The sequence below is a fragment of the Oryza sativa genome, chromosome 4, assembly GCF_034140825.1.
Source record: "Oryza sativa Japonica Group chromosome 4, ASM3414082v1".
Lineage (NCBI taxonomy): Eukaryota > Viridiplantae > Streptophyta > Magnoliopsida > Poales > Poaceae > Oryza > Oryza sativa.
Genome location: NC_089038.1, coordinates 26,137,851 through 26,148,687, shown reverse-complemented (window position 1 = coordinate 26,148,687; position 10,837 = coordinate 26,137,851). Strand labels below are relative to the sequence as shown.

Here is a 10,837-nt window from a genome sequence, read left to right as displayed (position 1 = left end):
AGTCAACTCGACATAATTCAAGAACTATTTTTATCATAATATAAAGTCAGCTCTCAATTATTATCAATTCAAACACATTCATTTTCTTCAATGCTACCTCACAAAACATTGGTAATACCAAAAATTAACAAGATAATATTATGGTATGATACTAAACCAAACAAGTTCTTTTTTTTCCAAATGATGTCCAAAGGATCAAAGATTAATCGACTTGTATCCAGAAAAACATAATCAAGGATAATAGTCAACAGAATTTAAATCTCTAATGCTAAAGAATCTATGTTTATTCCTTTGATAAATTTCGTTTGTTCCTTAAGGAGGTTGGGGGTAGGAGGCCCCCTAACGACCAATTGCGCGGGCTGGGCCGCAATGGGCTGCCACAGTGGCATGCAGAAAATAAAAAGGAAAAAAGTACACCAAAGATCCCTCAACTTGTCATTAAGTTTCAAAATCGTCATTGAACCGCAAAACCGGATACGACCCATCCCTCAACTTACAGAACCAGTGCAAATTAGGTTACTTAGCGGTTTTGACTCCGGTTTTGTCCGAGGTGGTATCTGACTCAGCGTGAGACCCACGTGGGCCCCACACGTCAGCCTATTCTTCCTCTCTTCCTCTCACCTATCTTCTCCACAGGCGGCGGCCAGCGGGCGCATGTGAGCGGTGGAGCGGCGCGCGGGCGGGTTCGATTGGTCGTCGGTGTTGGAGGCGGTGCGGGCGAGCAACGACACCCGCGTCACCGAGGCCCTCCGCGACTGTCGGATGCTGCTCGACGACTGCCGCGAGATCTCCAGCAACACCATCGCCATCATCCAGCAGGGCGCCGCCTTCGCCGCCATGCTCGACCTCCACGCCATCGAGAGCCACGCCGGCGGCAGCGAGGTCGACGTCGAGGATGACATCTAGCAGTAGCACCACGTGGACCGCCACCTCGAGGGGTCAGTACCCGTCCCGCCGTGGGTGTCCGACGAGGACTGGAGGATGCTCACCAGCGGCGAGGAATTCGTTGTCGGGCTGACACCGAACGTGACAGTGGCCAACGACGGCAGCGGCGACTTCACCAACATCTCGGCGGCGCTGGACGCCCTGCCGGAGACGTACACCGGGAAGTACATCATCTACGTGAAGGAACGCGTCTACGACGAGACGGTGAATTGAACGTCACCAGCCGAATGGCCAACATCACCATGTACGGCGATTGCTCCAAGAAATCCATCATCACCGGCAGCAAGAACATCGCCGACGGCGTCAGGATATGGAAGACAGCCACCTTCGGTACGCCACCGTACACCGCCATTGACTCATCCATTCATGCATTGACATGGACATTGACATCGGTGTTGCTGGTGCAGCGGTGGACAGCGACCGGTTCACGGCGATGAGGCTGGGGATACGGAACACGGCGGGGGAGGAGAAGCAGCAGACGTTGGCGCTACGGGTGAAGGCGGACAAGAGCATCTTTTTCAACTGCCGGATCGAGGGGAACCAGGACACGCTGTTCGCGCAGGCCTACCGCCAGTTCTACCGGAGCTGCGTCATCCTCGTCAAGCCTTCGCTCCCGGGAAAACCCACCGTGGTGACTGCGCACGGGCGTCGCGACCGGCAACAGACCACGGGGTTCGTGGTGCACCACAGCCAGGTGGTGGCCGCTGCACCGCCCGCCGCCTTCGCCCGCCCGCGCGCCGCTCGCCTGCGCCCACCGGGCGCCGCCCGTGGAGAAGATAGGTGAGAGGAAGAATAGGCTGATGTGTAGGGGCCACGTGGATCCCACACTAAGTCAGCTGCCACATCGGATAAAACCGGAATCAAAACCGCTAAGGGATTTAGTTTGCACTGGTTTTGTTAGTTGGGGGATGCGTCGTATCGGTTTTGCGGTTTAAGGACGATTTTGTAACTCGATGACAAGTTGAGGGAGACATGAAAAAACATTCAATTTAACCTCCTTAAGTTAAGGCTTTAACTAGTGATGGGCCCTTCTAATGGGCGATCGATCGCCAGCGATCACGCTGGGCGATCAGTTCCCCCCCCTCCCCTCCCCCCTCTATACTCCTCCCTCTTCTCCCTCCTTCCTCCTCCCCTTCTTCTCTTCCTATTACAGTACACCACACAAATTTTTTTAAAAAAACAAAAAGTTAGAAAAATTTATGTATAGAAATACTATATAAAAAAAATTTGAATTCAAATTCAAATTTGAATCGGGTATATAAACTTTTGTTTTATAAATTTTGGGTCTATAAACTTTAGGTGTATAAACTTTTAGATGTATAAAAATACTATATATAGAAAATATTTGAATTCAAATTTGAATTTGAATTCAAATTGTGTAAACTTTTGACTTATAAACTTTGGGTCTATAAACTTTAGGTGTATAAACTTTAGATGTATAGAAATATTATATATAGAAAATATTTGAATTCAAATTCAAATTTGAATCAGATATAATTCAAATTCAAATTTGAAACGGGTATGTAAACTTTTGACTTATAAACTTTAGGTTTATAAACTTTAGATGTATAGAAATACTATATATAAAAAAATATTTGAATTCAAATTCAAATTTGAATCGGATATATAAACTTTTGACTTATAAACTTTTGGTCTCTAAACTTTAGATGTGTAAACTTGAGGTGTATAAACTTTATGTGTATAAACTTTATGTGTATAAATTTACTAAAATAAAAAAATAATGCGGTGCCAAAAAAAAAAAGAAACCATGTGGAGGGGTGGAGGGAGGGAGGGGGGAGAGAATCGATCGCTACCCTATCCCCATAGCGATCGCCCATCAGCGTTCCTGACTAGTGATCGGATCTTATTTGTACATCTTAAACGTATAAAACGGGATATATTGATCTCTTGACTGTGTAAAACAACTTCACGTGACAGCCTAGGCATACGGCCCATATGCTGGCCTTGTTGACATATTGCGACTGTTAGACCCCCCCAACGACGTATGGTGCTCTGCACGGGCTGGGCTGCGGTGGGCTGTGATAGTTCCATGCAATGCCACGTACTCCTCGCTACCTGCTGGGCTACACAGCAAAACATCATCGGCTTCCGCCCTTGCACACTCTTCGGTGGGGTGGTGACGCGCGCCAGTCGGCAGATCACCGGGCCGCGCGCGGTAACGTGGCACCACATCCTGCTCCTCGCCGATCGTCCTTGTAGGCTACAGCGTTCGGTGGGAGGTGACGCTGACGCAGCGCAATCGCCATATCACCGGGCCGCGCGCGGTAACGTCGTAGGCGACATCGTTCTCTGTCTGTCCCGCACTCCCGCCTTTTGCCAAAGCGGCCCGCGACGCGACACAGCGGAGAGGTGCAACTCTGCCATCGTCGTCGCTTCTCAAGGTTTATCAATATCTCTCTCTCGGCGCGTATAGCCGTCGCGCGGAGGGACGAGCCAAGGCCACGCCGCATCCACAGATCGAGAATCGCGACGGGGAGAGGCGAGGCACCGTGTGGGCCGCCGGGAAGACGCACGCACGAGATGGCGGCGGCGTGGCTCGTGGTGCTCCTCACCGTGCACCGGCTCCTCCACCTCTCCGGCGTCTCGGCCGTCGACCGCAGCCAGTTCCCGCCGGACTTCCTCTTTGGGACCTCTTCTTCTGCTTACCAGGCACGACGGCGGAATCCCCACTCGACCATGCTGCATAACAAGTCTCTTTCTGAACTCTGCTTCTTCAGGTTGAAGGCGGATATTTGGAGGGTAACAAAGGTCTCAGCAACTGGGATGTCTTCACTCATAAGCAAGGTAAATAAAGCATGAAACTTCAATGTGTTTCCTTTCGTTTGTGCTTATTTCTGTTCCCTTTCTTCCCCACTATACAATTACTTTTTTTTTTCGAGAACATGTGGCTATGAACTTGCGATTATATCTTTGTTCACTCATCCTATATGGTTTTAGGTACAATTGAGGATGGAAGCAATGGCGATACAGCTAATGACCACTATCACCGTTACATGGTAACATCTCAAAAGAACCGCAAATTGCAAGATTCTTTCAGGAAAACAAAAGGAACTGCGAGGAATTATTCACGGATAATTATTCTGTAGAATGAACTTAATACTACTTATAGAGATATTCTAATGAATCTTTCTATCTGTTTAACTGCCTGATACTGAAAAATCTCTGCTCCAGGAAGATATTGAGTTGATGCACTCCTTGGGTGTCAACTCGTACAGGTTCTCCATATCATGGGCAAGGATTCTACCAAGTGAGCTTAACGATTCAGCTTATATACAATTGGAACAAACGATGTATTAAAAAAAATTCTTGTCGCTCAGAGGGTCGGTTTGGAGATGTTAATCCGGATGGTGTAGCATTCTACAACGCCCTTATTGATGGTCTTGTACAGAAAGGTATTTAAATAATATTACAAAAATCATATGTTACAAGCTAGAACAAAATTTTGAGGGAGACTAAACATAAGAGTTGTTAACTGGATATGTAACCAGGAATACAGCCATTTGTTACAATATGCCACTATGATATCCCACATGAACTGGACGAGCGATATGGTGGATGGTTGAGTCCAGAAATCCAGTATGTATTTTGATGTTCCATAAACATTGATTCATTTTAACTGGTTTCTTACTGATTTCTTATTATTTTCCAGGAAGGACTTCAGTTACTTTGCAGAAGTATGCTTCAAGCTGTTTGGTGACCGAATAAAATTCTGGACAACATTTAATCAACCGAATTTGTCCATAAAGTTCAGTTACATGGATGGATTTTACTCTCCTGGTCGTTGTTCTGAACCATTTGGGAAGTGTGCCTTAGGGAATTCTTCAATAGAGCCATACGTAGCAGGTCACAATATCATACTGTCGCATGCAAATGCAGTCAGCGTTTACAGAAACAAATATCAGGTACAAGGCCTACCCTTCAGACAAAAGGACTACAAAGTGATTAGAAGGACAAGAACATCAATTGTTATTTCCACACAGTTTATTAAATATTGAAAGCAATATCAATCTAATCCTTTTAATTAATTTTTTATTACATACAAATTTCAATATTCTGGTCATGTTGCTAGGGAAAACAAGGTGGTCAGATTGGAATTGCTTTGAGCATAACCTGGTATGAACCATTCCGGAATACCACTATAGATCTCTTGGCGGTTAAGAGGGCTCTATCTTTCGGTGCTTCATGGTATTATGCATTCCTTTAATATGCAATTGTCAACATGGTGCTACCTTGTTTTCTACTAATATGTTCTGATGTCCAAAAGTGTTTGCCATGAGAAGTAGTATCTGATGTGTTTTGGTGCAAGTCATTCACATAAATAGCTCATTCAGATTTCATCACAATAAGAAACTCAAAGGACTACCATTATGTTGATAGTTGTACTTGAAGATTTCCTCTGCTATATTTTTGACAATTTAACAAGAGAATAATACAAACATTCAATTGACATGTACTCCGTATGTTTTTGCACCGTTGCCTGACTTTTTTTTTCTAGGTTTTTAGACCCTATACTTCTTGGTGATTATCCCACAGAGATGCGTGAAGTCTTGGGTCAAAGCCTACCCAAGTTCACATCAAAACAAAAGAACAGACTGCAGAGCACAAAATTGGATTTTATCGGACTAAACCATTACACGACATGTTATGTGAAGGATTGCATCTTCTCACCGTGTGAAATTGATCCTGTTAATGCAGATGCACGAGTATTTAGTTTATACGAAAGGGATGGAGTGCCCATCGGTAAAGCGGTAAATATATAGTTATCAAAATTCTAAATTGTTTTGCAGACTTGGAACTTAAAGTAAACAGCAATTACTAGTAGTTGCACTCTGACTCAAACAGACAGGAGCGCCATTCTTTCATGACGTTCCACGAGGGATGGAAGAAGCAGTCACATACTATAAACAAAGATACAACAACACACCAACATATATCACTGAAAATGGTATGGCTCTCTTTCTCCCTATGTTGTTTCTATGAGCTAGAATAATCATTAGCCTGAACTTGGTAGGATATTTGCGGGTATCATTTGAGTAGAATATCATATACTTCCTATTGACCCCATGTGTGCAGTAGTGCACCAAAAAAGTAATTAATTTTTACATATCATAAATAGCTCATATACCAAAAAAATGAAAATGTACTTTTTTAGTGTTTTTACAGTAATATACATGTCTTTGAAAAAAATACAAAAATATATGTTTGCCGTGGGATGGTAACGTGGGACTGCGTCATGGACACGCGATACCGCGTCGATCCCACAGCTTAGAGCAAGTTTAATAGTATAGCCAACTACTAGCTTCAAATCATCTATAGCCAATATAATAGCCAATTCATACAATATTTGCTTATTATACTATTAATATCTGGTCCTACCTGTCATACACACATTACGTCTTGAAGTTCGTGCTGTAGCTGGCTACAGATCTGTAGCTCGTGACGCTTCTCTCTTCCTTTTATCTTTTAAAAATATGTTTATAGCTGGCTTATAGCCTGCTATTGTACCTGCTCTTAGCCATGCGGCACCACGCGGGCCCGCAGGCCGACCGTGCTGCACTGCGAGATGACCATGTGCGACCGAGCCTCACGCATGCATGCATATACCTCACGCGTGCACATCGTATTTCTTACCTCACGCATGCATCTTGGCCGTTGTCGCACGGCTAGCCCGCGGTACCGCGTGGTGCCGCCCGGCCAGCCCACAGGACCAACACGGTACCGCGCGTACCCCGTGCGGGATTTTGTGGGCTGTTGTCCCGCGTTTTGCACCGGGCCAAACACTCTGCCCCGCATTGTATATTTTCAATATTTTTCCATATACCCTCAAACTTACCTTCCTAAGTTACTTCTAGTTATTACTTCTTGCTATTCTTTTTTATTATGTTGTGCACACTGCACAGTAGTGCATTATCAATTTGTGAATCATTTTTTTAGGTTACTCCCAAGCAAGCAATAGCAACATGACTGCCAAGGATTTTACCAACGACACAGGAAGAATTACCTACATTCAAGGCTACCTCATTTCCTTAGCCTCGGCAATAAGGTAAGCTGAATAACTCTAAGCAGCCTCTTGCTAAGATTTGGCTTCAGACATTGCAGTAGTGATGTGTTGCCATGCCTGAAAATCAAGTTGTGTACCCTTTCTTGTGGAACAATTTGAAGGAAAGGAGCTGATGTACGTGGCTACTTTGTATGGTCTCTCCTTGATGACTTCGAGTGGAATTTTGGATACACGTTAAGGTTCGGGCTCTACCATGTCCACTACAAGACACTGAAGAGGACGCCAAAATTGTCGGTAGATTGGTACAGGAAGTTCCTCACGGGTTCACTGCTGAGGAGAAAGTTCAGAGATGAATCTCAGCTTCATAAGTTTAACTCTTATTAATCCATACATGCTGTTCTTCCCTTTCCATATTACTTTATGTAAAGTCAATATGTGATGCTTTAGCGTACATATGCTTGTACTTGCATATGTTCGCAATTATCCATCCTAGACCATATGCATAGAGTATAATATGTACTGAATAAAAGGGACGGATTTTTGTGTGTAATTCATCTCCGGAAGAACGCTTTGTGTCATCAAAGACCTTTGCCAATAGATAAGCTGAGTTTAAGGGGTTCTTCACGGGCTGTCTATGCATTTAGGGTGTGTTCGGCACCCATTTTCCTAACCCCTCTCCCTCGTTTTCCGCGCGCACGCCTTTCAAACTGCTAAATGGTGTGTTTTTTGCAAAAAGTTTCTATACAAAAGTTGCTTAAAAATCAAATTAATCCATTTTTGAAAAAAAATTAGCTAATACTTTATTAATCACGCGCTAATAAATCGCTCCGTTTTTCATGTAGGAGGGATTAGTTCCTATCCCCTGAAACTGAACACAGCCTAGCCTAGTTCATGCTGTAGTTAGGGATGGCAACTTGGGCCATCCCCGACGGACAGTGACCACCCGTCCCCGTCCCTGCCCCCACCGGGATTCCGGGGCTATGACGGGGGCACACACCAGAGGAGAGGAAACACGGTGCAGCACTGTGCATCAATTTGCGAATAGAGAGAAGGGAGACACGAATACAAATTGAGAAAATTTTGGGGATTTGGGAGTAGAGAATTAGAGATAATGGATACACAAAGTCACATACGGATTGAGAAAATAATGCTGAAACACGCACACAGGTGTGGCCATTTCCATTTTGATGTGGTAAATAAGAGTGTAAAATTACTTTGGTAGATTTTCTTATGTCACTCTATACTAATGTTATAGCTCTAGTATTGTAATTTATCCATTATAGGTAGAATTTGAACATTCTACAGTTCAGTAAGCATGCAATCTATGAATATTGTACAGCAATTTAATGGTAGTAATAACAATTAACAAAAGAACAAAAAAAACGATTACATAAATACCTGACCTCTATCTTCAGATGGTGATTTTGCTTGTATTTCATCAGTGGTTGAGAGCATTTTGGCCATTTTGTCTGCAAGAACTTGGAATCATCAGTGTTAGGCTACACTAACATTGAATTGACGACCTGCATTCTGGGCATTAGTATTCAACTGAAGCATTGCCACAGAACGAAAATTCAGGAAATCAAACAAAGCTTGTATCTGAGATACAATAAAACTGCTGCATTCGAAATCCAGTTAGTCATACCTGCATTCTCTGGAAGCTGAATGGCAACAAATAAAGTTCAAGGAATGTCTCAACACATCTGAAAGAACAAGTCAAACCACCATATGCAAGGTAAGGTGACAGTCCAGGCAGTGTACTATTCAAATTATTTTGAGTTTTTTTTTTTTGGCCCAAATCACTCTGTCTTCGACATGTCTCCTTTGATGTTTTCTGGATGCTGTCAAGAAAGGTGTTATTTGGAGTTTACAGCAATGGTTTCTGCTCTTCAAGTTTGTATGAATCTGATAACTAGGATGAAATGTTGCATACAATTACTCCCTCCGTCCCATTAAAAATCAACCTAGTATCGGATGTGACATATCCTAGAACTATGAATCTGGACATACAAGATGTGTCACACCTGATCCTAGATTCGATTTTTATGACACAGAGAGAGTAGGACAGAACCAGATAGAGAATAGACATATCGGCTTTCTTATAATTGTATTTGCAAAAAAAAAAAAAAAATCTCAAAGATCCAAAGTAAACTTATAAATCTCATTATGTGAAAATTAAACCATCCATTCTTTTAATTGAAATGCCGGATATTCACTAACGAAGAAAAGGGCATTTCAGGGTTACATGCCACCGGAGAATCTCTTACTTGGATTACAAAAAGCATCTTCATGCAGCACTAACTCTTCATCACCACCTATAGCTATTCTTCCTGTGTGGGAGTAGGGGGAGGAGGTGTCGATGTCGCAGGTGCAGGCGCCACAAATGTTTTTGAAGGTTCCCTTAAAGTCTTCGGGCTCTTCTCGTCAACGACCTCCATAGCAGCTCTCTCCTTTGCCTTTTGGGCTCTCTGAATTACTTCCTCCTGTAATGCCATTATCCCCCAAAAGAAGAACTCATAAGCATGTGCCATGCATTCAGATTTACAGAAGAATGGTAGGGTGATTATAAAGTTCTTTGTATATGCTATGCAGTGATCAATAATTATTAGTTGCAAAACCTAAGCAAACCTGGTGCATTGTGGCTAAGGCTGTAAGGCGTGAAGATACATTGTACTCTACTCCCTCCGTTTCATATTATAAGTTGTTTGATATTTTTCTTAGTCAAACTTCTTTAAGTTTAACCAAATTTATAGAAAAATATACTGACATTTTCGATACAAAACAAACATATTATCAAAATATATTTAATATTAAATTTAATGAAACTAATTTGGTACAAAAGATGTTGATGATTTTTTCTATAAATTTGGTTAAACCTAAAGAATTGTGACTAAGAAAAAAGTCAAATAACTTATAATCAACCTGAAGAATTGTGACTAAGAAAAAAAGTCCAATAACTTGTAATATGAAACGTACGGAGTATACAGCTAGCTCTCTAGTTCCCAATTCCCTGATTCATAGGCACAATTGCAAGCAACCACCTGAGTTAGGGAAATTATATAGTTTTTCACCAGCTAGATCGCATCCCTTTCCACAGTTCCAGATTTACAGGCTCACGCTTTGCTGCATTCTCATATGAGGAGTTCCCATCAAGAGGAAGGAGCGTGGTGATGCAGTACCTGGAACTCCTGGACCTGCTTCTGCTGCTCGGCTTGCCACTGCCCCACCACACTGAACACCTCGCCCACCACCGACTCCACCTTCTCGGTCAGCGCCTCGGCGAAGGCCTTCCCAAGGAAGAAGGCGTCAAGCACAGCCTTGCTCTCATCGTCACCTACACGGACAGCAACAGCAACACCCAATCCCACAGTTCAGAAGCGCCTCTCTCTTTCTCTCGGTTGCACCTTTCTGACCACACACACCAAACAGGTTTACCTACCTGGTTTGGGCCCTGGATTGGTCCCGCCGCCGCCGCCGCTACTCCTGGCTACGAATCTGGAGAACCTTCTGGCGGAGCACGGGGCGGCGGGGAAGGAAGCGCTGCGGCCGCGGGGGCCGGGGGCGTGGAGCGAGACCCAGCAGGTCGGGGAGGCAGCCGCTGCCGCCGGTGGTGGGAGCGGCGCCATGTGTGTGCTCGGGGTCTGAGCCGTAGTTCCGTGGAATTCCTCGGCTTCGCCAGCGGCCGCTAGCGGGTGGGAATTGCTGAAACCCCTCCGGCAACCCCCACCGGCGGTCGGCGGACGCGCGGCTTGGATTGGGGACAGCCGGGGGAAATGGAGGGATTGTTTCTCGGTAGTTCAGGATTTTTTTTTTTCTTTTGGGTTTCCCGTCCATCGAGAAAACTCACTAGTGGTGGGCTCCGACTGGACT

The 10,837-nt window shown here is 44.2% G+C and overlaps 3 protein-coding genes across 3 annotated transcripts; 2 read left to right on the top strand and 1 right to left on the bottom strand.

Moving 5' to 3' along the window:
• Nucleotides 1–1,172: 1,172 nt before the first annotated feature.
• Nucleotides 1,173–1,729, top strand: LOC107276717 (probable pectinesterase/pectinesterase inhibitor 13). The gene is made up of 2 exons (XM_015779385.1): nucleotides 1,173–1,275; nucleotides 1,353–1,729. The coding sequence occupies exons 1-2, from the start codon at nucleotides 1,173–1,175 to the stop codon at nucleotides 1,727–1,729; spliced, it is 480 nt and encodes a 159-aa protein (XP_015634871.1).
• Nucleotides 1,730–3,240: 1,511 nt separating this feature from the next.
• On the top strand, nucleotides 3,241–7,580 carry LOC4336388 (probable inactive beta-glucosidase 14). The gene is made up of 12 exons (NM_001419663.1): nucleotides 3,241–3,615; nucleotides 3,684–3,750; nucleotides 3,904–3,962; nucleotides 4,138–4,213; nucleotides 4,284–4,358; nucleotides 4,455–4,542; nucleotides 4,616–4,868; nucleotides 5,036–5,151; nucleotides 5,462–5,714; nucleotides 5,809–5,911; nucleotides 6,901–7,009; nucleotides 7,129–7,580. The coding sequence occupies exons 1-12, from the start codon at nucleotides 3,487–3,489 to the stop codon at nucleotides 7,349–7,351; spliced, it is 1,551 nt and encodes a 516-aa protein (NP_001406592.1). The 5' UTR covers nucleotides 3,241–3,486; the 3' UTR covers nucleotides 7,352–7,580.
• A 1,469-nt stretch (nucleotides 7,581–9,049) lies between these two features.
• Nucleotides 9,050–10,766, bottom strand: LOC4336387 (uncharacterized protein At4g13200, chloroplastic). The gene is made up of 3 exons (XM_015781306.3): nucleotides 10,407–10,766; nucleotides 10,147–10,301; nucleotides 9,050–9,450 (listed from the first exon to the last, which is right to left on the bottom strand). Exons 1-3 carry the CDS (start codon nucleotides 10,591–10,593, stop codon nucleotides 9,289–9,291), a joined length of 504 nt encoding a protein of 167 aa, XP_015636792.1. The 5' UTR covers nucleotides 10,594–10,766; the 3' UTR covers nucleotides 9,050–9,288.
• Nucleotides 10,767–10,837: the final 71 nt, after the last annotated feature.